The sequence below is a fragment of the Mustela erminea genome, chromosome 2, assembly GCF_009829155.1.
Source record: "Mustela erminea isolate mMusErm1 chromosome 2, mMusErm1.Pri, whole genome shotgun sequence".
NCBI lineage: Eukaryota > Metazoa > Chordata > Mammalia > Carnivora > Mustelidae > Mustela > Mustela erminea.
This window is the reverse complement of record NC_045615.1, coordinates 31361863-31389858: the sequence shown is the minus strand read 5'-3', so window position 1 is coordinate 31389858 and position 27996 is coordinate 31361863. Positions and strand designations below refer to the sequence as shown.

General features: G+C 39.9%; 1 protein-coding gene and 1 pseudogene across 2 annotated transcripts; both read left to right on the top strand.

Moving 5' to 3' along the window:
* Positions 1-508: 508 nt before the first annotated feature.
* MSMO1 (methylsterol monooxygenase 1) lies at positions 509-14350 on the top strand. 2 transcript variants are annotated; one of them, XM_032332606.1, is made up of 6 exons: positions 509-646; positions 5836-6121; positions 9971-10119; positions 11188-11314; positions 12467-12621; positions 13326-14350. In XM_032332606.1, exons 2-6 carry the CDS (start codon positions 5867-5869, stop codon positions 13519-13521), a joined length of 882 nt encoding a protein of 293 aa, XP_032188497.1. In that variant the 5' UTR covers positions 509-646; positions 5836-5866; the 3' UTR covers positions 13522-14350. The 2 variants fall into 2 exon arrangements, with proteins under 2 accessions (XP_032188497.1, XP_032188496.1); XM_032332605.1 differs by having other exon boundaries at positions 514-622.
* An 8702-nt stretch (positions 14351-23052) lies between these two features.
* Positions 23053-24082, top strand: LOC116583040 (annotated as a pseudogene).
* Positions 24083-27996: the final 3914 nt, after the last annotated feature.

Here is a 27996-nt window from a genome sequence, read left to right as displayed (position 1 = left end):
GGGCTGGGGAAACAGGGAAGGAGAATGATCTAAATCCAAGGTACGCCAAAGAAAGGCGGAGCTATCTGTAAACACAGAACAGTCAAAACCGCATTTGTCCTATTCTCTTTCCAGGTTCTGGCGAGGCGACTGCTACACAAATCGCATCTCAAAGTCACGGGGAGGACGAGCTGGTACCCTCTTACCCCGCCAGGGGTGGCGTGGCGGGAACGACGGAGGAACACCGGTTGCCAAGGCAACTCCCTGCGGCGGCCCCCACGTAGCCGCCGTTCGTTTCCACCCCCTCACGCCGTCACGCTTCCTCGCGCTTCCCCGCCTCCAGGCGCGCTGCGGCGCTGGCTACTGGCTAGACGTCTCGGTCTCACTATCCTCACTCCATCCGCGGAGCCAATGGCTGGGATCGCCAGGGGTTCGTTCACGCGAGTCAGACGATGCCTGCAATACCTAGGACCAATCACAGTGCTGAGAAGGCGGGCTGGGAGCCCTCACAAGCCAATAACGGCAAAAGAAGCCGGCCTCGCGCTCTTGGCTCCACCCCCGACGCGGAGAGGCAGGTTCCGAGGCTGCAGCACCTGGTGGAGTCTGGGTGGCGGTGGCCGGCATTTCCCGCGCAGTCGTCCAGGTGAGGGGGCTGGAAGAGAGGCTGGTAGGACTGAAGGAGGGAGAGGCTGTCTCTGGCCGGCTGCTCCGTGGTGGGAGTGGGGTCCGGCGTGCGTGGGTCCTCGGGGCGTCAGTGCCGGATATGAGGACTGCGGCCAGGGGGAGCGGATGAAAGCGGTGCGAAATCTTAAATGATGGAATCGGGGTTGTTTGTTGCCCTGTAAGAGCTTTATAGTCCCCGAAGACGGGAAATATTAGGAGATAGGTAACAGCGTGGGGTGAAAGAGTGCTGAGAAAGTTTTACAAACACGGAAGCACTGCCGGGGGATCAGCTGTGTTGTGTTCGCGCAGTGGCGGGGTGGAGTGGTTGGGAAGGGCGTCTGAGACGGAGGTTACTGAAGGATGAATAGGAGTTGGGTAGGGTGGCATCCCCGGCTAGGAAATGCTGTGTCCGTTGCACGTGAAATACAAGAATCTGTTGAGGTGGGAGATAAGATAGATGAAGGGTGGGGAAAGGCCCGGCAGGACCTGATTTGCACCGCTGAGGGCCTTGGTCTTTGTCTTTAGGGGAGGCGCTCCCCTGAATTTTGTATGAAGAAGGGGGTTAATTTACCCGTGTAGATAATATTCTGGCATTGTATCGTTTCGGGAGGGCAAACTTCCAGATTGGGCAACTCCAGCAAATGAGGGAATTTTGCAGTCCGGGCTCAGCGAAGGTAAAGGGCCAAAGGACAGACACATGCTGACCGCCCTCAGACAGCTAAACTTCAGGGTTTCCTCAGAGAATCCACGGAGAACTAACTTTTTCTGAAGATAGAGTAGTTGCATAGGATGAGAAAAGGAAAAGAAAATTCACTATTTCCCCCTCTCCTCTTTAATTTCTAGTTTCTGCTTTTGTTCATTTGGCAAACGTGTATCCACTTTACTTTCTTGTGTTGGGAGAGTGAACTCAATGTTAATTAAACCAAGTATCTCTAAATTGGGAGCGATTTTGAAGGCTTGTCTTAGGCAGCAGAGACAGGAGAGACTTAGAACATTCTTTCGGTAATGACTAAATACGTGATGGTGCAATTCACCAAATTAGAGGTTAAAGACGGTAGAGTTTTGGGGCAGGGATGCAGGGAGCAGTTGTTGAACTTTTGGACATGTTGAGTTTGACGGGCTTCGGAACAGTCCCTTTGGAGATGGCCAGTAGAGTTTTAGATAATCAGAGCCTGGAGTTTAGGAGAGAGGGCTAGGCATAGAAAGGTGGTGCATGTCAGTGTATTTTTAAAACAGGAAATAGTTGCCATCACTAGGTACTCTGAAATAGTTGGAAAGGAGTAAGGAAAACATTCTTGGGAAACTAACCTCCATTCCCAAGTCGTCTTTCTTAAAAGCGGTAGCATAAACATACTCAATTAGAAAGCACTGTCTTCTTTCTGATCTCCTGGTTGAGTATTTGGATCTGAAGTGCCCTCTCCTCAAAACATTCCCTGTTCCTCCCACTCCACCCTACTTTACTCTGTTTTAATCAGGTCACCTCCCCCTTTTGCTCCAGGTCTCTTGTTTTAAGAACTCTTTCCTGGTCCTCTGTGTTCTAGTTACTGTATTTCCAACCCGTTACTGTCCTTATCACTTAATTTTATGATAGTCTGGTTTTTGCTTTGTATTCCTCATTAAGAGTTTATGTTTTGATATCAGGGGTGAGGACAGCAGCTAGCACAGTAGCTGCTGCACATAGTAGCACAAATTAAATCAGAGTGAATACATGTGAATTCCAAGAACCAAGGAAGGAGAGTATTTTAAGGAGAGAAGTATCAGATCTCCAGGGTCAAATAAAATAAACTGCAAAGAATATTGGATCTGGCAGCTGGGAGATCCTTTGATTGTATTAGTAAGAGTAAGTGCAGTGCAATGAAGAGAATGAGAAGCAGATTGTAATAGCTGGAGAGTCAATGGGAAATGTGAAAATGAAGACATTATGTATAAAATAATCTTTAAGGAGCTTTTGGAAAGCTGTAGGAGTCACTCCCTTCTTACTATAATATTTCTTGTGTGCTTTGTTATTTCTGATTGCAATAGAGCATAAGGGTTGAATGCATAGGCTCCCCTAGTTAGTATTTTTGTAACTTGGGTTATAAAAGTTGTTTATTCTTTCTAAACCTGAGTTTTTCAATTATAGAAGAGTTAATAAAATTACCTACTTCATGAAGGTGTGGTAGGGATTAAAGTCTTTAATATATTGAGAGAGTATACAGAACTCTTAAAACACAGTTCCTGGCATATAAGAAGTGCTCAAAATTGTTAGCTTCTTGTAGCTACTATGTGTTGGGTCCTATGTTAAGACTTCACGTGTGTTAGATCTTGGACCCATTAGAACTATTGTTTTTCTTTTTTCAGCTTCATGAAGGTGTAATTGACAGGTAAAATTGTAAGATATTTAAATGTACATTGTGCTGATTTAATACATATATACACTATGAAAAGATCCCCACGACCTAGTTACTATTGTTACTGTGTACATTTTGCAGATGATAAAACCGAGGCTCAGAGAGGTTATGTAACTTGCTCAAAGACACACAGCAAGTAAGTGTTGGTTCATTGCCACATTTTGAAAAATTCTCATTTTTCATTCTCATGAAAAATGAGAATTGGAATGACTTTTACCTTGCAAGTTAGAAGACTGAAGATACCTTGGTGTGAGTGGGAACTATATTGCAAGTAGTTGAGGGGGGTTGTGTGGGTAAGAGCAAAGCAGGGGGAAGGGTTTTGGTTGATTTCTCCCTAGAGAAAGAAGTTGGTTCAAAGAAAAGGAAGAGGGACATTGGCTTGGGGAAGAGGGAATACAGGTTAGGAAAACTTTCCCTAGAAATGAAGACTTTGAGTATGTTTTTAAACTTGAGAGGATGGACTTAGTGAAGAGGGGAGAAATGAAAGATGAGAAAGGATAAGTGACAGAGAGTTCCCAGGTAAAATAAGAACATAAGACTAGTCACTCTCAGAGAGGGTGAGTGAGAAAAGAGAAATTTTGAGGTTGGGATGGCCCAGGATGTATCTGTAGCCTCCATAGTACAAGTCATTTGAGAGTGAGTAGGACAAAATTCTAAGTGAATTCTGAGACCTGAGGAAGCTGGCTAAGCTTCCCGGTATCCTCCATGAGGAAGGGGTCCAAGGTCAGTATGGGAACAATAAGCATCTGCCTTTAGCTCAGGTCATGATCCCAGAGTTCTGGGATCTAGTCGCACACTGGACTTCTGCTCAGTCAGGGGTCTGCTTCTCCCTCTGCCCCTGCTTGCTCGCTCTCGTGCACTCTCTCTCTAATAAATAAATAAAATCTTTTTAAAAAATGAAATATTTTTGTTTTTAGTCTATCATAATTCATAAATTGGGAACAGTAGTAAACAATTTTAGGAAAGTAACATTCTCTTAAACTTCAAAGTATCAGCATCTTTAGTTCAGCATCCTTGGTCATGGAGTATGTAAGTATAATTGTAAGAAGGTATAAAATGGAAAGTAAAATTTTTGTCCTCTCCTCCATAACGGGACCCCCCACCCCCCACCCCCCACCCCCCACCCCCCACCCACGGGGTGTGCACATAATGCAAATGCATGTATCTGTTACTTCTTAATCTCTTTTCCTTAAAGTCATCACTCTCAGTTGTTCCCCATTGTTCCTCAGATATCCTTCCATACATTTCCTGTGTGTGGGTGTGTGTGTCCTTCCGTCAGTCTGTCCATAAGCATGAAAGTGCAGTGTATAGAGCCTTTTCACAAACACTAGGTGGGGGAGCTCTTGTTATGTGCATTATTCTGCAACTTGCTGTTTCATTTAACATTGTTTCTTGGGACATCTTTCTATGTAGAACATAAAGATTTTCCTGTTCTTTGAAATGGCTGCGTAATTGTCTCTGGAAGGACTTAGGGTTTATTTAACTCCTTTCTTATTAATGGACTTATTTCTGTTGTTTTCCTTTTTTCTTTGTTTTTGCTGCTATAAGCAATGCTTCTTTGTGAGTGAGAAAATTGCTGGGTCAAAAGGTATATTTATTTTGAATTGTGACAAATACTGTGATTTTCTTCAAAGGCCTACTGATCTCTCCATCAACAATGTATAATGGTGCCTGTTTCCCCAAATTGTTACCCTTACCAGTACTGTCTCCTGAACACTGAAATTTTTAAAGACTTTGGTTTTAGGATGTATTCAGTCTGAGCTGCTTATTTGTTTAGTGAACATTTGTATTTACTTTTCCGTGAACCCTTGGGAATGGCCTTTGTTATTTTTCTGTTGGGTTTTTAGTCTTTTCCTAAAGCACACTTTGCAGCCATTTATCATAAGTTTTGGAAATATTTTTTCTGGTTTGCCATTTGATCTTTGACTTTATTTATAATTGTCTTTTTATAACAAGCATATTTAATTTTTATGTAGTCTTATTTGGTACACTTTTTCTTTATAGGTTTTTTTGGGTTTTTTGGTATGCTTTTTGTTTTTTGGGTTTTAAGTGACACTTGTACTCCACCATTGCAGATTGAAGGTACAAGTTTTTCCATGGAGACCACATTGACAAGTCTCTTTGAAGATAGTTTGAAGTTCTTTCTCCACTGTTGTTCTTTTAGATCCTGCTCTTGAAAGTTAACATGTGGCTTTTAATTGTTATTTTTAAAAGATTTTATTTATTTATTTGAGAGAGAGAGGGCACGTGCGCGAGGAGGGGTGGTAGCATGGAGGGAGGGGCAGGGAGGGGGAAAGAATCTCAAGTGGATTCTGCCCTGGGAAGCAGAGGGCAGGCTAGATCTCATGACCCTGAGATCATGACCAGAGTGGAAACTAAGAGTTGGATGCTTAACTGGCTGAGCCACCCAAGTGCCCCCAACACGTGGCTGGCTTATTTATTTATTTAAATTAAACTAATTTAACATACAATGTTTGTTTCAGAGATACAGGTCTGTGATTCATCAGTTTTATATAATACCCAGTGTTCATTGCAACACATACTGTCCCCAATATCTATCACCCAGTTACCCCATTCCCTTACCCTCTCCCCTACAGCAAACCTCGGTTTGTTTCCTAAGATTAAGAAGAGTCTCATAAATCATTGTCTGCAAATGGTCATGGTGATGATATCCATTAGACCTTTGTTTTTAAAATTACCAGAAGATGAATTTTAAAAATTATTTTCTGGGAATTTCATTGCTTGGCTTACTTGGTTTGCTTGCTTGCTTATTTATGTATTTATTTTTTATTTGCCTTTACAGAATTCTAAGGCTTTCTGCAGAGATTTGAAAAATGGCAACAAATGAAAGTGTCAGCATCTTTAGTTCAGCATCCTTGGCTGTGGAGTATGTAGATTCACTTTTACCTGAGAACCCTCTACAAGAACCATTTAAAAATGCATGGAACTATATGTTGGATAATTATACAAAGTTCCAGATTGCAACATGGGGATCCTTGATAGTTCATGAGGTCCTTTATTTCTTGTTCTGTTTACCTGGATTTTTGTTTCAATTTATACCTTACATGAAAAAGTATAAAATTCAAAAGGTGAGTGTGATGTACTTGCAATGAAATGTTACCATTCATGTCAAATATTTTAAAAGTAAATGTAACTTTGTTTTGAGAGAACCTAGATCCGGGTTGTCTAATAGAAATAGAAGGAACATTTTACATTTTCTGATAGAATACAAAAAAAGGTGTAAAGAAGTAGGGAAATTAATTTTAATATTTATTTAATACAATAAATTGAAACATTTCAACAAGTAGTCAGAATTTAAAAGTACTTAATAGGTTATTTTATGTTCATATTCTCACAGAAAAAAGTCTTTGGAATTGGGTGTCATAATTTTAGCCCATCAAAGTTTAGTCATATTTAAAGTGTTCACTAGCCACATATTTCTAGTTTCTGCCACGTTGGACAGCACTAGATGATTATTGATAATGTTTCAAGAATAATTTTTTAAATTGTGCTTTTAGTATATGTGACATTTATCTAATTTGGGTTTATGATCTTTAAACTAGCTGGAAAGAGACATTATGGGCATGTGTAGATACTTTGCAGTTCTCTCCAACTCCTAATGTCTCAGCCATTAGTGTATGTTTAATATCATAAGATCTTGATCGGGGCTATTAAAAGTTTTGTTTTTTCCTTAAATATATAATGGTGGTTCTGTAGGATTCTTGTCATCATGCTCCTAGAGCCTAGATATTTGCTTTAGTGCACTAAATTCCTTGACATTCCCACCATGCATGACAAAATGTTGAGATAGACACAGTGCCTCTTCTCCATTGTAGTCACAGAGGAAATGGTGAGCTCTAGCCCTGTGAAGACTAGAGCTTGACGGGGTGTCCAGAACCGAGTCCAAACTCACTTATCAGAGATGAGTTATCAGCATTTGGCAAACCCGTGGTAGTGTCTAATACTTGGTGTTTACTTTTTAAGAAGTCATGCCAAACATGGTCTTGGTACAAAGTGGACATCTTGAGAGCATTGACCTGCGGAGAATGATTTGTAATCACCAAGTACACACCAGGTGGCAGTCATCGTGCACATTTTCCCCCATCAGTCTCCTTAGCCCCGTTGCCTCTCCCAGTGAGTCTCATTGCAGGCGCTCACTCAAGTGCTGTCGCTGATCCTTTTTGGGGGTAGTGCATGGGGTCAGGCCAGTAGACTCTAAGCCAAAGGAAAAGGGGGAGGAAATTAAAAGGGACATGCCCAAAGAGGGGTATCCTGTAAATTAAGGACAGACGTTCCAAAAGCTTTTTATAACAGGGCCTGCTTTGAAAGGCAGAATTCAGTTTGGATGTGTAAGTTCTCTTGCATGTTTGCGGTGATTCTGGAGACCATGTGTCACGCCGTAGTTGTTTATAGGGCTGATGCGTGGTGTGTCTGGCCAGGTCAGAGCGTCCCTGTTGTTCTCCTCCTCCCCTCTGCCCTTGACTCACTAGACAGAGGTGGGAACTTTTCCAGAAAGGCCTTTTTCAGTTAAGGTTTTATGCATGACTTTAAATTGTTGCAAAAGACAATACAAGTAGTACAGGTAGTTATTTATAAACAGAAATGGAAAGGCTGGGTAGTGTGGCTTCACATTGCCTTGTCCTCCTCTCAGTTTCACAACCTTTAAAAATCCTTGCTTTGGATCTTCTTAGTACAGAAATGAATTGTGATAGTAAAGCAGTATAGGTTTTCACAAAACAAGGGGTTTAAAGATAAGCAACAAAATCAGTAAAATTAATTACAAGTTTGTTTATTTCAAAGGAAGATCCCCTGAAGCACTGAGGGTACAGGAAAAGGTTGCTAGTGGTGATGAGGATAGCAGCTTTCAAACGGAATAGACTACCGGACAGTTAATGTGCTTTAGAAAGTCCGATGTCTTACTAGTTTTCTAGGAATGTTCTTCCAGGGGGTATATACTAAAACTATTCCTTTTTTTTAAAAAAGAAAGATTTTATTTATTTATCTTGAGAGAGAGTACATAGGGGCTGGGGGCAGAAGCAGAGGGAGAAGCAGGCTCACTACTGAGCAGGGAGCCCGATTCGGGCCTTGATCCCAGGACCCTAAAATCAGGGCCTGAGCGGAAGGCAGCCGCTTAACCTACTGAGCCACTCAGGTGCACCTGAAACCATTCTTTCTGGAGTCAGTTTTTCCTAGTAGTAGTCCTTCATATTAACTTGCAGTTATATATAAAGTAAAATATATGGTAAACCCTGATACTCACCAGGTATTTGTATTTCATTGTTCACTATTTTTTAAACTAATTTGTCCACACTTTAAACAGTATGACATGTGATTTTTTAGTCATAATTGATAAATTTTTGTGTTAATTGGTATAGCTAAATGAGTATCAGATTCAAGCTAGGATATTAAAAGTCTGTTAAACATGGTTCTTAGGGAGAAATTGCCCAAGCTGGATTTATATTTTGTCCTCAGTCACAGCCTGGAGGTTTGGAGTAGTGAGGTTGGATAATCTCAGAGATAGCCAATGACAAATTATCTTGTCTAATCCCTTCATTTTATTGTTAAGGAAACTGAATTGTGGGCATTACAGAGCCAGCTAACTAGGGGTGAGGCCCTGAGATTGGAGACTGGTTCTTTAGATTGGTTATCAATTGAATGCTTTTCCTTTTTTTTTTTCCTATTATGGAAGAGAACTCGGAATTTTAAGAACAGCAACAACAAGGAGAATTTGAAGTCCAGAACTGGAGACCTAGCTTTTAGTTAGTCCTGGTTTTAATCACTGCCTGTGTGATCCTGGGCTACTAGGTAGTTGACCTCTTTGGGCTTCTGCTAATGAGCAGTAGTTTCCATACTTGGGATATTATGGCTTAGTTAAAAAAGGATTATTGGCAGAAGTCTAAATGTTTAAGTAAGGACATTGAAAACAAAGCAATAACTGTTATTTATTATCACCATCTTTTTGTAAAACCTAAAGTACTTTTTCTTATCTGACTGCAGCCATTTGAAAATTTATTTATTTATTTATTTATTTGAGAGAGAGAGAGAGTGTATGCAGTTGCACAAGAGGGAGAGGGGCTGAGAGCGAGGGAGAAGCAGATTCTTTTCTGAGCAGGGAGCCAGTCCCAGGAGGATCATGACCTGAGCCCAAGGCAGATGCTTAACCAACTGAGCCACTTAGGCATCCCTAACTGCAGCCCTTTAAATTGAATAAATTTAGTTTTTTTATATGGCTTGCTAAGCCATTTGATATCCTGATGAGGTTTTTGAAATATTTATTACATTGATCTTACTTCTCTCATTCTGGCTTTCATCGCTGAACACTTATCTGTGGGCAGTAGGTCTCTATTCTTTGGGAACCACTGGACCCATTTCAGAAGTTCTTCCAGCTCAGAGTTTATAAATCTGTCATCAGATGTGAACAAAAATACACTAATTTCTGGGAAGGAGCACCACTGAATGGCTGGCAGCATGGATTTCCCTTTGTAATAAAGGCTTCAGTGCCGCCTGCAGGACTGTTGGCACACTTGGGAGAACCCAGCTGTGCTCTGAGCATCACGCATTTGTGCTCTGAGATTCCTGGGTGACAGAAGGGAATGATGTGGGATGCAAAGACTGGACAGTTACTCTGTAGTGTTTCTTTGGTTCATTTGAGATCATTACACCTGGGTTTGTCTATTAACAGTTTTTTTTTTTTACCTATTTAAACTAGTGATCACAGTTGTCGAAGATTTAGAAGGGGAGGAGGCTGTGATTCCTAGGTCTCAGTTACTGTAACACAGTCACTGTAATAGAGAATTCACATCCTAAGATTAATTAAATAATGTACAATTAAGGTTACCTAGAAACATTAAGAAACAATTAAAAATCGTTCTAAGTTTAAAGTCAAGCTACTGACAGATGAGGCTAATGCTAAATATCGTAATTTTTTTTCTCCATAGGATAAACCAGAAACATGGGAAAACCAGTGGAAATGTTTTAAAGTACTTCTCTTTAATCACTTTTTTATCCAGCTTCCTTTGATCTGTGGAACTTATTATTTTACAGAGTATTTTAATATACCTTATGATTGGGAAAGAATGCCAAGATGGTATGTATATAAAGATTTGATTTTGATACTCAGGCATGCTTTATCATCCAGTTAAAATAATTCTTCATGTTTCTTTCTTCATTTGTTTGTTCTAAACTTCAGAAATAATTAAAACAGAAGAATAAGCCATAGTAGAAACTTAAAACATTCCCATTTTTCTGTCTTTCTGTGTTTTAATGTAATACTTTATTGGAAAGTTATTTATTTAGGTATTTTTGGAAAGTAATTTCTTATGTCAGATAACTTTTGTTAGCATCCTTTATATGATTTTATACAGATATACCCACTTATACCAAGAAAAACTATATTACATTTGAAGTCTGAAGTGAATAAAAAGAAAAGAGAGAGTAATTGTGAGGTCTATAATAGTTGTATGCATATAGGAACAAATATATATTACCTGAACACTAGTAGTTGTGTTCAAATGATGTTTTTGTATTCAACTATCTGCTCTTGACATAACCTGAATAGAGATATACCAGTTATATAGATGTATACTTTTTCATTGTAATACATACTATATAAAAGAGTTTTTGTGTATGTGTTTATTTGTATATAAATATATTTTGCCCATTGCACTTACATCCCTCTCTTTGGTGGAAAGAAGTGATGATTTTACTATTGATAATCTCAGTTCAAGTCCCTCATCAATATTACTCTTTTCCTAGAAGTTTCAGATTTTGTTTCTTAACTTTGATTTTATACATGGGAAATTATTTTCCAGTTGGGTTTTTTTTTTAAGTAGGCTCCATGCCAGCATTCAGCTTGAACTCATGATCCTTGAGTCAAGAGTTGCATAGTCTATCTCCTAAGCCAGCCAGACGTCCCTGTGCCTGTGAATTTTTTAAAAATGAACTAGAATTGGAATAGTGGTCTGCTTCAGGGGCTATCATAGAGCCACTTTGTACGTAGGAGTTGGGGGAGTTTGCTGATCTGTGTTTCCAGGTGGGTCAAGCTGGTTAGTGGGTATTTGGTTCATGTAATTCCTCAAACAGTGATCCCAAGTAAAAGCTTAGATCACTTAAGTAGATATTATTTTACGCTCATTACAGTATTTTCATCCTAAAGGTACCTGCTTTTGGCAAAGTGCTTTGGCTGTGCGGTGATTGAGGATACCTGGCACTATTTCCTGCATAGGCTCTTACACCACAAAAGAATATATAAATATATTCATAAAGTTCATCATGAGTTTCAGGTATGTTAGAATTATTTTTAGTAGATTTTTTTCAATTGGAGGCAAAATGCTTTTTTAAAATCTGAGGTTTTTTAAAAAAATTGTCAGTTTTTATTTCTTTCTCTTTGACGTGAACATGTTAAGAACATCACACACACACGGCCAGTTCTATAAATGTTCAAGGTAAGTGTTAACATGAAATAGTTAAGTCTCTCATTTGGGCCAGACCACTCTCCTGTCATGGTTGGTATATGGCAGATGAATAGAGACCATAGTGATGTCAAGGTCATTTAAATTGGACCCCAAAACAATGGACGGGTCATCTTTAAATTTCTAAAACTGTTACTGACTTGTTTAATGAACACCTTTCCACCTCATTCTGATGCCCACAAAAACCTATTTTATCATAACTGCTTTGATGTACCTTTATCAAACTGGTTATGTTATATATTCCGCATAGGCCCTGATTACATGGAATGCTAAATCAAGTATCCCTTTCTTGGCAAAACAAATTCAGAAGCATAAACCAAAATTGGAATTTAAGTCAGTTGTTTAATACCTTTATCTTAAACCATCAGAGTCAGTTACTAAGATTCTATTAAGGACATCCCTTGATGTTTTGATGTTTGGTAGGAACAAAAAGGTGTTTTTATTGAGAATTACTGTTATTTGTTTATATATGTATGGCTAGATATATTGCCATTACTTATAGAAACAATCTAATTTGATAAAACTATGCATAAATTAGAATATATGTATTTGTTGTGGTTCTCTGACAAATCAATAGGAGATACACACATTTATTTTAAGGAACTGGCTCATGTGATTGTGGGGATTGGCAGATCTGAAATGCATTGGACAGACCACAGACTGGAAATTCAAGCAGGGTTTCCATATTGCGGTCGTGAGAATTCTTCTTCCTCATGAGACCTCAGTCTTTTGCTTTTAAGGCCTTCACCTGGTTGGATAAAGCCCACTTGCATTATGGAAGATAATCCCACTTACTCAGAGACTAACGATTTAAATTTTAGTCACATCTATAAAATCCCTTCATAGCAATGTCCAGGCTGGTGTTTGACCAACCAGATAGTTGGGCACTGTATAGCCTAGCTAAGCCAACACATAAAATTAACAGTCACAGTATATTAAGCAATTCTTACGTATTTATTTTAGGCTCCATTTGGAATGGAAGCTGAATATGCACATCCCTTGGAAACTCTGATTCTTGGAACTGGATTTTTCATTGGAATCATGCTTTTATGTGATCACGTCATTCTCCTTTGGGCATGGGTGACTATTCGTTTGATAGAAACTATTGACGTCCATAGGTGGGTTATGGTTTCTATTCAGATATAAGGCATCAAAATATAAAATGCCATTTTCATAGTCATAGGTCATCTTTATTTCTAAGCAGACTAATAGGACAGTTTAAATTGTAAAGGGTATCTCCTTCCTTCATTCTTTCCTTTCACTCTTGTCTCCTCCCTTCTGTCCTTTCAGCTTCCTGAGGAAGGGAGGGGGCAGGTGATTCAGAGCTATACAGTTGTGGCTATCAGATTCTAGATTTGTTTTTGGAAATAAAGGAGGATACTCAAAAAGAGTTGCTACATAGTGATTCTCGGGCTTAATCTTCTTAGTGCTTGATACTCATTTAACTTTGCCTAAAGGACATATACTGTCACGGGCATAAGAACCTGAGGTGAGGAAGCTCCTCTAAAACAGAAAAGAAAAATAATTCTTGAAAAATCTGTGTCTAAAGATTTATTTTTATAACCGCTCATTTCATCCCCTGTTGTATAATAATTAAGTTCCATAGAACTTTGAAGGTTTTTATCTTAATTTCTGAAAATGGTTTCTAGAATATGTACCATTTTTCTGTGCGTTTTTGTCTTGTGTCAACCTGTGAGAAACAAAGTGACTTAGGTAAAGTGGAGTGTTACTTGAATTAGTTAACGGGTATGTTACTATCAGTGAAAATGTCAGTTTTTTGAAGTATAATTTTCCTTAAAAATCTTGATCATTTTTATTTCAGTGGTTATGACATTCCTCTCAACCCTTTAAATCTGATCCCTTTCTATGCTGGTTCTCGGCATCATGATTTCCACCATATGAACTTCATCGGAAACTACGCTTCAACATTTACATGGTGGGATAGAATTTTCGGAACAGACTCTCAATTTGTTGCTTACAATGAAAAGATGAAGAAGATTGAGAAAAAGACTGAATAAGTATCTCATCTAAACCTTCCTGAAGGTACACACTTTTCCTGAATTGAAGCAAGTAGCTAACATTGCTTCTGCAGAGCAGAAATAAACATGTGTCTTGGCTGCTAAATGATACAGAGAACATTAACAACCTTTAATTATCTTCCTAGTGGGAACTTTTTCTACTTTACATAAAAACTGTGTATGTGTAGAAATAAGTAAATAAGTATTTAAGTACGATTTTTCATGAGGAAGTGGTAAAGGCCATGTTGCTAACCTTACAGAAAGGTTTTAAGTAATGGAAGAAGTATTAATCTGTGTCTTTCCCCAGTAATATCATAGGCCTGAAGTTGAAATTGGTCTTTAAAATCTTCTAAATATATAGTGGCCATTTCAGAAACTCTCTTAGTAGGGTGTTGGCCTCGTATTGAACTTAAAACATTTTTTGGAATTGCCTAAACATCAAAGTATCATGGGTTAAACCATATCAATTGACAGCGTGAGTGAGGGTGCCGAAGCAGGAAGAGCCAGCACGGAGAACTTCACTCTTGTCCTGAGCCAGCTGGTTTGGGGTGATTCTCTTTCTTTGAGAAGTCCTTTGGGATTGCACTGTACTACTGGTGTCTATAAATTAAGGCATTTCTGAATTGTAAGTGGAATATTTTAGTCTAAAGGTTTTCGGGTTACTTGAAATTTTTAAAAAATTGAGCTTTATTTCTGCTATTTACCCTTTCATTTTTGTATATCAAGTTTTCATTATACTTAAAAACTGTATCTTGAAACGTGAACTGACTTGCTGTATTTGCACTTTGAACTCTTGAAATAAATGTGATTTTTTTGTCCGATTATCCGGGTTCCAATTTTGAACATCAGTTGTTTTATTTTATTCTTATAAAGAAAAGTACAGAAATCATTATATTATTGTTTTGCAATAAAAGGAATAATTCTACTTTTTTTAAAAGTGCTCCATTTGCTGAACTTTTTGGGCAGTTTCGACATGTATTTATCAGGCTTTGTTAGTGGGGAATTCCATTGACCTAGTATTAAGACAGCTCTTCACTCTTTTAGAAGATGTATGCTTTCTGTACAGAGGGAAGAATAGAGTGAAACTTTTTTAAATGGTATCTAGATTCTAACTCAAAAGAGTTGGTAATTCTATCTTAGTATATGATAGTACCAAATTTTTATTTACAATATGGAGTCGTTTCCTGGTAAGTGTCTTTTCTTTCTTTTGAAGACACATGGTGAAGAAGTTTCAAATAAGGATTCAGAAAGTTAAACTGAGAATATTCTGCTGGACCATGTTTTCTAACTCGAACCTAGTCCATATGACCCTTTCCATTTTCCCTTTCTGTCCCTTCCCCTACTCTCATGGGTGTGGATTTAGCTCTTCATTCTCAAACTGATTTTGGGGCTGGGCTTAAAATCTTGTGGTTCAATTAAAAGATAATCTATAGAAGCTTTAATCTTTACCTTTTGTTCTTTAATATTCATGGAATGCACAGACCCCTGCATTAATTAAAGGTGACTCAGTACTTGGGGAGAGGATGACCTCTATCGTTGGAAATGGTACTAAACAATTCGGTATGCCTAATTCCTTCTTTTCACACTAGTTAACTTACTGAATGCTTACTATATATCCTGAATTCTGCTACGAGCTTTAAAAAAAAAAAAAAAAAAAAAAAAAAGTTTATTTATTTTAGGGAGAGAGAGTGCAGGCTAGCAAGGGGAGGGATCAGGAGAGAAGCAGACTCCCTAATGAGCGTGGAGCCTGATATGGGGCTCAATCTCAGGATCCTGAGATCATGACCTGAACTGAAATCAAGAGTGGGTTGCTTGACTGACTGAGCCACCCAGGCGCCCACTCTCGTGAGCTTTTAATACATGATCTCATTTAAGTCTGAGGCAAATGCCATTTTCTTTATTTACATGTGAGGGATTTGTCTGAGAGGTTAAGTTACTTAAGATCACAGGGCTAGCCTTTTGACATCAGAAGCCATGCTTGCAGCCACTATGTTTACTACAATGGGGACTTGTATCTTTTAGAAAAATCTCACAGGATATGTTTTCAGATTTTTCCCTCACTGTGTACAGTCTTCTAAGAAGAAAGTTCTAAACCAGTAGCTACCCAGAAAATAAGGTTCATACACAACAAAATTGAGCTTTATTTTTGCTATTTACCCTTTCATATTTGCATATCAAGTTTTCATTATACTTAAAAACTGTATCTTGAAACACGACATAAACACTTTAGTACAAACAAATTTTAATATGACTTACTGGCAAGACCTCTTTTAAAATTACCTGGATTAGCTTCTATCTCTCTTCTGTTTGTGCTTGACAAAAAACATATGAAGACTAGAGTACAAATACAACACAAAGCTCTGATTCTACTCTAGAAAATCACAACATACTCTCTTGGATTATCCATTGGACTTTACTGAAGTAGAAATTGGAAAGCTTAAGGTTAATATTGGAGCTAAAATGATTAGCAGAGTATGTTAGAGTTACATCGATCATGTCACAATTAACTAGTATTTTACTCTTCTACGTATTCTGGCTAAAGACATTTAGACCTTTAGAAAAACCTGGGTTTGCAGTATGTCACGAGACCTCCTGTACCGCAGCTCTCAGTTCTGCTCTCACAGAAAGCCTCAGACTATGAAATCCATATTCAAGTCCCATATCCCCCTAGCGGGAGAAAGACTCTAAACCATTTTTAAGAGCGGGTGGTCAGATGGTTGTATGTTCATCTCTGAGGATTTAGATCCTAATCTGTTAAAGATTATATTCGCTGCCAGTATTCTGAAGAGTGATGTGCTTTTGGTCACATGAATAGCAGGTGACTGTCCAATGCTGACATTCTTTTTTTTTTTTTTTAAAGATTTTATTTATTTGACAGAGATTACAAGTAGGGTGGGGGTGGGCGGGGGAGCAGGCTCCCAGCTGAACAAAGAGCAAGCGGGGCTCAATCGCAGGACCCTTGAGATCATGACCTGAGCAGAAGGCAGAGGCTTAACCCACTGAGCCACCCAGGTGCCTCCAATTCTGACATTCTACCTAAAATTCCTGGAGGACCACTTGAAATCTCTTTAGGATGCATACTTAGAGGGCTGTCGAGTTCCACGTGTCAAAAGGAAGGGGATGTGGGAGGCTAAAATCCAGAATCTGAAACTGCCTTCAACCTACTAAGAAAATCACAAAATTCAGGGGACAGATGCTTGCTCACTGTGTACAGAACGGAAAGGGCTGGTGGTGGAGAAGAAGAGCACAGGGTAAGTAATCACCTGAGCTGCTTGCTCGTGGGGGATTGAAGCCAACACTGCAGTGACAGCAACAGGAGAGAGACAAAGCCACAGACGCCATGACAGCATCTCTCACTCCTTCACGCCAGGTAACAGATGCACTTCCTGGAGAGCCATTTCCCCTCCTTTTCCTCGGAGCCTGTCCCCTCATCTATGAAATGAGGCTACTAGTAATAGTTTTGTGAGGATTCAGTAAGATGCTCCATGGGAAGTATGTGTTGCTATATGCAACAAATATTGACTATTCTGTTAAAAATTCCCTACACCATATTCTTAAGGACCCAGCTCAAGCCTCACCCCACCACCCCCATCTTCCTATTCCTAGGTCTTATTCCTGCTTCAGGTGACCAGTCTCTCTCTGCTCTCCCCATGCCGGGTTCGGCAGCATTCTTCTCTCTCGCCGCTTGGCACATTTTACTATGGAGCGCCACCCCTTTTTAGCCAAAGATACCCAGTTTGCACCATTTGCTTCCCCTTTGTGTCGTTGTTCATGCTAATCTTTCAGCCTGAAACAAAGGCTCAGTGAGTGGCGTTCATATGGTCAAAGGCAGGCAGGTCCTGAGTGGCTGGGCTGCCTGCAGAGCTGGGATTTCTGGGATTTCCTCTTTGCGTTTCCCACTGCATCATTTGTACATCTGACGTGAGCCCCTCCCCACCACCATAGGATAGTTTGAAAAACGCCTACAATTTAAAGAAGGGGAGAGCCTGTAACAGCATCTTAAGATAGGATTTGGCGATTGTGCTGCCATTGTAATGATCAACTTAGAAAGTCTTAAGTAATAACAGCAAATGGTGGGGAGAGCGGAGGGCAAAGAGGGGTTCTTGAAGTACACGCGGGAGGTGGAACCGTGCGTCGGGGCTGCTTGGGTCCGCTGAGGTCTGGTCGCACTTTCATGCTTTGGCAGCTGAGAGTCTGACTTTATTGATGCATATTCCTATGGTCTAGGCAGCTTTAGATGTTCCGGGGGCACGCATGTCTGTTGAACTTGACAAAAGACGGTGTCCACCTAATAAAGAACATTTAAAATTTTGTTTAGCCTTTTGGCAGATTGAGCAAAACTTCTTGTACTTCATGAAGATTCAGTGAGGTTTCCTTTGCTATAAAATCATTTTGTCTGCTAGGAACAGAAGGAGAGAGTAAGAAGAGCAGGTCACTGCTCAGGAGTAGATGAGGCACTGTTCGGCCAGAGAGCGACCATCTGAACTCCTTGGCTCTGACACTACTGTGTCAAGGGAACAATCTGTAGGAGGGAAAGGAAGCAAGACTGCCCTGCTAAGAGAACCGAATCCCTGGGGAGAGGAAGAGCTAGTTCAAATGCCTAACAGCTTTAAATGCACTTTGAAGTGTCCTCAAGTTCCTGAGGAGAGAAAGAATTTGCAAATAAGACTGTGAAATTATTTTAGATAATCAGGCAGCAAGTGAGTCCTTTCAGACTTTGTCTTTTTCGGTAGGTTGGGTTCAGTGTCTCCGCAGGAGACTGTTCCAGTCTCTGTTTGAGGAAGAATATACCCTGATGCCCAGATTCATTCTGGGAATCAGGTGTGGAAGGGTATTTAGGAGCCCCAGGTCAGAGGGTGCCCTTTCACAGAATCCCTCAGTTCTCAGCCCCGTGCCCACCTCATCCACAGCTTATTCAGTATCTGGCAGCTTATTCAGTATCTGGAGATGCTGAGCCTCTCTGCTCAATATCTACTCATTTTCTCCAGAACAATAAGCCTACTTTCTCAGGTCTCAGATTAGACACCACTTGTGGTGAACACTGTCTAACCTCTTCTCTTCAGGTCAGATGAAGGTACTTCTCTGTTGACTGTTGACTGTTCTCCTGTCATGGAACTTAGCACACTGGATGCTAAGGGCAGTGTGCTGCTCTGTATCTCCCAACAGACTTACACTCAGGGATTGTCCTAGTGGGTTTCTTATCCAGAGTAGACTTCCCAGTTCCTAGGAATGCTAAATAGAGTTAAAATATAACTATTATGGACTGAAGCCAGAATAGGCTGACAAAAGTCTTCTAAAAACTGATTTCAGGGGCGCCTGGGTGGCTCAGTGGGTTAAAGCCTCTGCCTTCGGCTCGGGTCATGATCCCAGAGTCCTGGGATCGAGCCCCACATCGGGCTCTCTGCTCAGCAGAGAGTCTGCTTCCTCCTCCCTCTCTGCCTGCCTCTCTGCCTACTTGTGATCTCTGTCTGTCAAATAAATAAATAAACAAAATCTTTACCAAAAAAAAAAACTGATTTCATTGTAAATATTTATTAAGTGGATGAATATTTTATCAATCATTAATGCTAATCATTAATATTAATATCCTGACCCATATCAGGAATACCTGTAGATACATAAACTTTTCAAGAAAGTGAAAACACTTGACAGCAACCTGATAGAGAACAGCAGTGTTTAAAATGCAGGAAAATGCATTCTGTGAGACCAGAATTACCTGGATACCAAAATTAGACAATAATATCACAACAAAGAAAAACTACAGAGCAATATCCCTTATGAGTGTAAATGTGGAAATCCATAAGAAAATACTAGCAAACAGGGCACCTGGGTGGCTCAGTGGAATAAAGCCTCTGCTTTCAGCTCAGGTCATGATCCCAGGGTCCTGGGATGGAGACCAGCATAGGGCTCTCTGCTCGATGGGGAGTCTGCTTCCTTTCCTCTCTCTCTGCCTCTCTGCCTACTTGTGATCTCTGTCAAATAAATAAAATCTTAAAAAAAAAAAAAAAGATATTTCACAGGGAAATTTAGTTAAAAAAAAAAAAAAGAAAATACTAGTAAACCAAAGCCAGTATGATATAAAGGATTATTTATACATTATCGGATGGCATTTATGTCAGAAATGTAAAGTTAGTTTTGTTGTCGTTGTGTTTTTATTATGTAAGTTTCAGGTGTACAGTTTTATGGTTCAACATCTGTTGAATACACTGTTATGTATCACAGAAGCGTCCCAATAAACCTCTTGCTGTTTGCATCCAGTGGCAGTGCTGGATTCTTGGGTAAGGGGATCCGCGGGTCTTTCAACACTACATCGTTATCCCCACCCAAGTCTAGTTACCACTCATCGCCATAGACTTAACCCCCTCCACCCCCTTCACCCACTCCCTGATTCCCTTCCCCTCTTGGTGAACACTAGTCTGTTCTTTGTATCTGTAAGTTTGTTTTTGTTTTATTTGGTTTGTTCATTTGTTTTCCTTTTCAGATTCCATATGTAAGTGAAATCATACAGGACTTATTCTCTGTCTGATCTGTTTCACTTAGTATAATACCCATCCATATTATTGCAAATGGCAAGATAGCTCTTTTTTTGTGGCTGAGTTATATTCCATTGTATAATTATATCTTCTTTATCCATTCATCTACTGATGGACACTTAGGTTTTTCTATGTCTTAGCTACTGTAAATAATGCTGCAATGAATGTAGGAACACATATGTCTTTCTGAATTAATGCTTTCATATTCTTCAGATAAATACCCAAAACTGGAATAGCTGGGTCATATGGTAGTTCTAGTCTTAAATTTTTGAAGGATCTGCATGATGTTTGCCATCATGGCTGCACTAATTTGTGGTGCCTGAAGTTTTCCTTTTATCCACATCCTTTCGAACACTTGCTATTTCTTATCTTTTTGACAATAGTCATTCTATCAGGTGTTAGAAGATGCCTCACTGTCATTTTGATTTGCAATTCACTGATTAGTGATTTTTTTTTCGGTAAGACTAGGAGCTTTTATTGAACATTTTTGAGAAGAAAATCACTCCCACCACCTTCCTCCACCTCTCTACTGTAAAGGATTAATTCATTTTGAAATTCTTTCAACGTAATTTTTTCAAAATAATTTTTGCTGCTGCCCCTCAGAACAATTTGTTACTTAAACTGTAACCCCTGGAGGATTTTACTAGTTGCCAAGCACATTTAGATATGGGCTTAAGAAATACATACACTGACAATAGGTCTTTGGGAAAAGGACCCTGTACAATCGTGAAGCCGGGCAGCTGGGAACGCCCAGCCCGCCCAGGGCGAACGCCGCTTGCTTCAGGGAAGCGGAGCACCCGGGAACGCCCGGTCAGCTCGGGGTGGAACGAAGCCTGCTTCCCTTTTCCGTTATCGCTCCTTTCTCTTCCCAGAAGTGCCCGTTGTTAGTTAGATGAGACCTTTGAATGTGCTTGATTAACTATAAACTTTATCCTGCTGCTTGCCTGTCCGCAAGACGTGACTAACGTTGACCTTCATGGGTCCTTCTGTTGACTGTTGTTTCTATCTAATAAAGGTGAGACTGTGGAGTTGCTCATGGCTGCAGTCCTTTTCGACTGTTGTCCCCTGCTCCCAATCTCTTGCAGTTGACTTGTTTGTGCCTAATTCTTCTCCCGTCGCCGCCGGAAGTGGCAATTTTTATACTCTTACTGGTTATAAAAATAACCCAAACTACAGTTAGTTTCATTGTAGAAATACAAAATACAGAATATGAAATTTAGAATTCATTATTTCCTCTGAAATATACATGATCAATAGTTTTTACATGCTTTTGTTCATATATATGTATTTTTAATTAATCTATTTTTTATTTTGATTTCTTAAGTCTTTAATTTTTAGGTATGGTATAAAATAGTGATGTAGTTTCATTTTTTTTTTTGACTGTGTGCAGTTTTCCAATTGCCATTATTAAAAATCCTGTCTTTTCTCTGTTGTATGTTCTTCACTCCTCTGTCATATATGAATTGTCCATATATGTGTGGGCTTATTTCTGGGCTCTCAATTTGGTTCCATTGCTCTATGTGTGTGTTTTTAGATCAATACCACACTGTTTTGATTATGATAGCTTTGTAATATAGTTTGAAATCAGGGAGATTGATGCCTCTAGCTTTGTTCTTCTTTCTCAAGATTGCTTTGGCTATTCGGGATCTTTTATAGTTCCATATACATTTTAGAATTTGTTCTAGTTCTACGAAGGATACTTTTGAAATTTTGATAGGTATTGCATTGAATCTGTAGATTGACCCAGGTGATATGAACATTTTAACAATATTAATTCTTCTAATCATGAGCACAGAATATCTTCCCATTTATTTGCATCTTTTTCAATTTCTTTCATCAGTGTCTTATCATTTTCACGGTGCAGTTCTTTCATAGTTGAATATAATATTAGCTATAGGATTTTAATATATGACCTTTATTATGTTGAGGTATATTCCCTCTATAGTCCACTTTGTTGTGAGTTTTCATCATGAATGGACATTGACTTTGTCAAATGCTTTATCTGCATATATTGTGATAATTATGTTTTTCATCTTTCATTTTGTTAATGTGATATTATGTTGATTGATTTGCAGATGTTGAACCATCCCTGCATCCCTGGAATCCCATCTGATCGTGGTATATAATCCTTTCAATTATGGTTGGATTAAGTTCACTAATATTCTGTTAAAGATTTTCTCATGTATATTCATCAGGTGTATTGGCCTGTAATTTTCTTTTTTTGTTGCATCCTTGTTTGGTTTTGGTATCAGGGTAATGCTGGCCATGTAAAATGGGTTTGTAAGCTTTTCCTTCTCTTTAATTTTTTTTTGAAAGAACTTGAAAAAGATAGGTTTTAACTATTCTTTAAATATTTGGTAGAATTCAACTGTGAAGGAACTCTTTTCTGCATATGCCTCCCCAGGCAAGGGAAACAAAAGCAAAAATAAACAACTTGGACTACAGCAAACTAAAAAGGTTTTGCACGGCAAAGGAAACCATCAATAAAATGAAAAGGCAATCTAATGAATGAGAGCAGATGTTCTCAAATGATAGATACAATGAGGGGTTAACATTCAAATTCTGTAGAGAACTCCTACAACTCAACACTCAAAAAACCAAATAGTCCAATTAAAAAATGGCCAGAGGACCTGAATAGATATCTTTCCAAAGAAGACATACAGATGGCCACCAGGTACATGGAAAGATGCTCAGGATCACCATCAAGGAAATGCAAATCAAAACCACAAGGAGATATCACCTCACATATGTCAGAATGGTGGTGTTGCAAAAAGAGGGGCATTTGGGTGGCTCCATTGGTTAAGCATCCAACTCTTGACTTCAGCTCAGGTTATGATCTCAGGGTCATAGGATCGAGCTCCCTACTCGAGTGGGGAGTCTCTTTGAAGATTTCTCTTCCTCTCCCTCTGCCCTTCCCCCTGCTCATGCTCTAAATAATAAATAAATAAATAAATAAATCTTAAAAAAAAAAAAAAGGAAAAGAAAAGAAAAGAGTCAGATGGGCTGGAGACGTTTCTGGAAGCACTAGCACCATGGCTGCCCAGGGAGAGACCCAAGTCCAGTTCAAACTGGTGCTGGTTGGCGGCGGCACTGGGAAGACGATGTTTGTGGAGTGTCACCTGACGGGGGAGTTTGAAAAGAAGTATGTAGCCACCTTGGGTGTGGAAGTCCACCTGCTTGTGTTCCAACAGGGGACCCACCCATCAACGTGTGGGACACGGCCGGCCAGAAGAAGTTCGGTGGCCTGCGGGAAGGCTACTACATCCAAGCCCAGTGTGCCACTATAGTGTTCGATGCCATGTCAAGAGTTACTTACAAAAATGTGCCTAACTGGCATAGAGATCTGGTACAAGTGTGTGAGAATATCCCCATTGTGCTGTGTGGCAACAAAGTAGACATTAAGGACAGGAAAGTTAAGGCAAAATCTATTGTCTTCCACCGAAAGAAGAATCTTCAGTACTATGACATTTCTGCCAAAAGTAACTGCAACTTTGAAAAGCCCTTCCTATGGCTTGCTAGAAAACTAATTGGAGAACCTAACTTGGAGTTTGTCGCCATGTCTGCTCTCGCCCCGCCAGAGGGTGTCATGGACCCAGCTTTGGCAGCACAGTATGCGCACGATCTAGATAGAGGTTGCTCAGACAACTGCTCTCCCGGATGAGCATGATGACCTGTGAGAACATGCAGCTGGAGCCCAGCATCAGAAGTCTAGTTTTATAGGCAACTGCCCTGTGATGTCAGTGGTGCAGCGCGTTTGCCACTTTGTTATATAGCTCAGCAGAACATGTGCTTAATCTCTGGGATGCTGAAGGAGATGAATGGGCTTCGGAGTGAATGTGGCAGTCTAAAAAGTACCTTCATTTTTTGGACCTGCATATTTAGCTGTTTTGGAACACAGTTGTTTCCTTCCTGAGTTTCAGATATGAGACTGCTATAGTCCCGTAACAATATCCAGTGGTGAAATCTTGTTTGTCACTGTCATTCCCATTCCTTTTCGTTTAGAATCAGAATAAAGTTGTATTTCAAATCAAAAAAGAAAAGAAAGGAAAAGAAAAGAAAAGAAGAGAAAAGAAAAGAAAAGAAATATCAAGGATTGGAGGATGTGGGGAAAAGGGAACTCTCATGTTCTGGTGTAGCCACTATGGAAACGTATAAAAATTCCTCAATAAGTTAAAAACAAAACTACCATACAATCCAGCAATTTTACTTCCAGGTATGTATCTGAAGAAAATGAAAAGGCTAATTCAAAATGACACATGCAAACTTATGTTCATAGCAGCATTATTTACAATAGCTAAGATAAACAACCTAAGTATCTACCAATAGATGAATGGATAAAGAGGAGATACACACACACACACACACACACGTATTTTCTGGAATAGAGAGCCGCGAGAAAAAGCTTTGAGTTGAGATGAGACCATGAGGGAGCCAGTTCACCATTCGGCAGTAGCTCCCTCACCATAGGCAGCAACACTATTTTGCTTGAGGGCCGGAGGCCTGAGGAAAGGGCAGGGGAGCTGTGCGGACCTCAGTCTGGAGTCAGACTCTGGCTGTTTCCCTGGGATCTTTAACACATTGCTGGAGTGTATCTTTCTTTCTCTGTAAAACGGGGGTATTAACGCTTACTTTACGAGGTTTCAAGGATTAAACATATTTAGCTCAGGTCATGCCCCAAAAAACCCCAGGAAATTGCCCGACACAAAATAGAAACAACAGCAACAAAAAGCTGAAAATTGAAGAAGACAACTGAGGTTTGATTTTCTGAATTAATTGACTAATATTTTTCAAATAAACTGTCAGGGAAATGGACAATTTGGAACCAATACTTATCCTTATCATTGGAAGCTATTATTTTCCTCTATTTATACCAGTGGATATACACAGTTTTTACAAATATCTTTCTATAAAATGTAGAGGGTAGCTATATTCAGTAAATTAAACTGAACCAATAGAAATACGAAATGCACACTTAAACTTCAAATAGTTATTGATTCAGTCTAACTTAGCAGATTTATCAAGAACAAAAACTTTAAAATTTTGTTTTAAACTCGATTGAAAATTTTATATGAAAATTATATTTATCAGCCATTTTATCAGTTTTTCTTATTTTGGTCCTAGTGAATCGTGTTCTATTTTGCAGCATCACTTACAACATCTCAGAAATGAAGTGACTTTCCTGCTGTGAGGAATGCTATGCTGGATTGAAAATGTGAAATAACTCTGGAACTAGAGAGTCTAGGCAGCTATTCCCCCAGACAATTTCATTTACCAAAGCGAATGATCTTCTGAATCTTGTTCATTTTTTCCAGTTTATTTTTTTTATCATGTAATCTAAGAGTAGTCTATGGCAACCCCTTAGCTTACAAATTAGCAAGAATTTCTTTCTTTCCTTTTTTCTTTTTTAAGATTTTATTTGTTTATTTGAGAGCGAGAGGGAAAGCACAAGCAGTAGAGGGTAGGGGCAGAGGGAGAGGGAGAAGCAGACCCCTCACGGAGAAGGGAGCCCCACTCTGGGCTTGATCCCAGGATCCTGGGATCAGGACCCGAGGCATCTTGCCCCTTAGCAAGAATTTCATTCTCTTTCTCTCTTTCTCTCCTCTTTCTTTCTTTCTTTCTTTCTTTCTTTCTTTCTTTCTTTCTTTCCTTCTTTCATCCTGTTTATTTAGCAATGATTTATTGACACAACAAATTGTCAACTATGTAGCAAGAATTTCTTACACTAGACTGTGAGAGCTGAGTTAAAGAATGGTTTTCTAATGTACTAATTCAGTGTAGTGAGGACAAGTCACAAGACGGCAAAATACTCTGAACCGTCACTATTCTGAGACTTCTTCTCAAAAATACTCTCTTTTCAGGGCACCTGGGTGGCTCAGTGGGTTAAGCGTCTGCCTTCGGCTCAAGTCATGATCTCAGGGTCCTGGGATCGAGTCCCGCATCGGGCTCTCTCTGCTCAGCAGGGAGCCTGCTTCCCTTCTCTCGCTCTGCCTGCCTCTCTGCCTACTTGTGGTCTCTGTCTGTAAAGTGAATAAATAAAATCTTAAAAAAAAATACTCCCTTTTCATATGGAAGCATGCCGGTTCTGCAGCTTTAATTGTGTACAGCCTAAAGAGTCCCAGACTGAGATCTTGGCATTGATTCCCATCCAATTCTGGCCGAGGGATGGTTGGGGAACGTCTTCCAGAAACAAGGATCGAGCTAGGAAAAAGTCACAAGAAGATCTTGACCTTAACTCAGATTATGGAACATTATTTAAAGGCACAACTCTGGTCCATGAAGTCTATAAAGCCTGAAAACACAGATAGTATTACTTTATTTTTATTACAGATTGAATATGTTTTGGGTGACATGAAGTATCTTTACCTATGTTTCTAGTCATTATAGATACCTTGTTGGGGGTTTTACATGTTCTAGGCTTTTAGATTTAAAAAAAAAAAATTGTAGGTGTAACTTAACTTACCCTAATGCCCCATTTTCTTATGGCCAGTGATTGGCCTGAGAATAGGCACCTGACCCAAGTCTGCAGGCTGATACATCTTCTTTCTTTGGGAAGTTATGCATGGGCAGTGACAGAGAGTGCTGACCGTGTCTGCAGAAATCTCTCACCGGATTTCTCACCGGATAGAATGAGGCTAACACAAAGGGCTGTGGCAAGAAAGGGACCCACAGGTGGATGGATGACTTGATGGAGCTTCCTGGTGCTGGCGGAGTCTTCGGAAGAAGTTGGGAAAGAAGCCAACTCTATTTTGTGAATTAGTTTTTCTTCCTTCTTCCCTCCCCACCTCCTTCTGCCCTTCCCTCGTACCTTCCTTCCTGTTCGGTTTATTTAGTTGCAACGAAGCAAGTCCTGACTAGTTCAGCTACTCCGCTTCAGAGTCAGCAGAGCTCTATTCCAGGTTCCATGTGAACTGGAGGAAGTAGGCAGTGGTGATGGGTCTTCCTCAAGCTCAGGAATATACTTCCCTCAGATCCATGTACATCCATAAACACGAGTTGTTTCCTGCAGTTATAGAAGCGGTTGCAGCGTAATGGATGTAGACTTGGAGCAAGTTATTTTTGAATGATGGAGCTCACCTTAAATGGTGGCATATCAGATGTCAACGGAGAAGCATAGCTTGATCTCTTTAAGAATTTATGTATTTGGGACGCCTGGGTGGCTCAGTTGGTTAAGCAGCTGCCTTCGGCTCAGGTCATGATCCCAGCGTCCTGGGATCGAGTCCCACATCGGGCTCCTTGCTCCGCAGGGAGCCTGCTTCTCCCTCTGCCTCTGCCTTCCACTCTGTCTGCCTGTGCTCGCTCTCACTCTCTCTCTCTGACAAATAAATAAATAAAATCTTTAAAAAAAAAAAAAAGAATTTATGTATTTATCCAGTCAATAGATATTTGTTTAGTTTCAGTTTTGTAGCAAACTCTGCTAGGCCCTAGAAGACACCAGAAGACACCAGAAGACACTAGAAGGTGTAAGAGACATGATTACTGCCTTCACAAAATTTATAGTATAAAGGAGATTATGGTCAATTGAAGAAATAATTATTAAAACGTTCTGAGAAGGGAGAGAGGCACGAGGAACCTTGGGATCATAAGACCATGGGACCTTCCTTGCCTGGTGGAGGCTCTCCGGGAAGGTTCCTCCATAAGATGTGTAATCTGAGGCCTGACTGGTAAAACAAAGGTTACCTGGAAAGGGAGTGGGGACCGAAAGGGAAGAATAACGCAAGTAAAGCGAACCACATGCACTGTGGTCTGAGGGTCAGAGAGTGTGGGATATGCCACATACTGAGAGAAGGGCGGAAACAATGGGTGCGGTGGTGAGAGCAGATGGAGAATGATGCTAGCTCGTGTCATGCTCTGGAGTTTGTTTCTGAAGCACTTTAGACAAGGGAGCTTGCCCTGCTCTGAGGCGTGAGCAAGAGACAAGCCAAGGTAGAAGAACTGCCAAGGG

Excerpts from the sequence above, each read along its gene's own strand:
- MSMO1 (XM_032332606.1), top strand. The coding sequence starts at position 5,867 with ATGGCAACAAATGAAAGTGTCAGCATCTTTAGTTCAGCATCCTTGGCT. Across the intron at positions 6,122-9,970 it reads AAAAGTATAAAATTCAAAAG|GATAAACCAGAAACATGGGA; the intron begins GTGAGTGTGATG and ends TTTTCTCCATAG. Across the intron at positions 12,622-13,325 it reads GAAACTATTGACGTCCATAG|TGGTTATGACATTCCTCTCA; the intron begins GTGGGTTATGGT and ends TTTTTATTTCAG.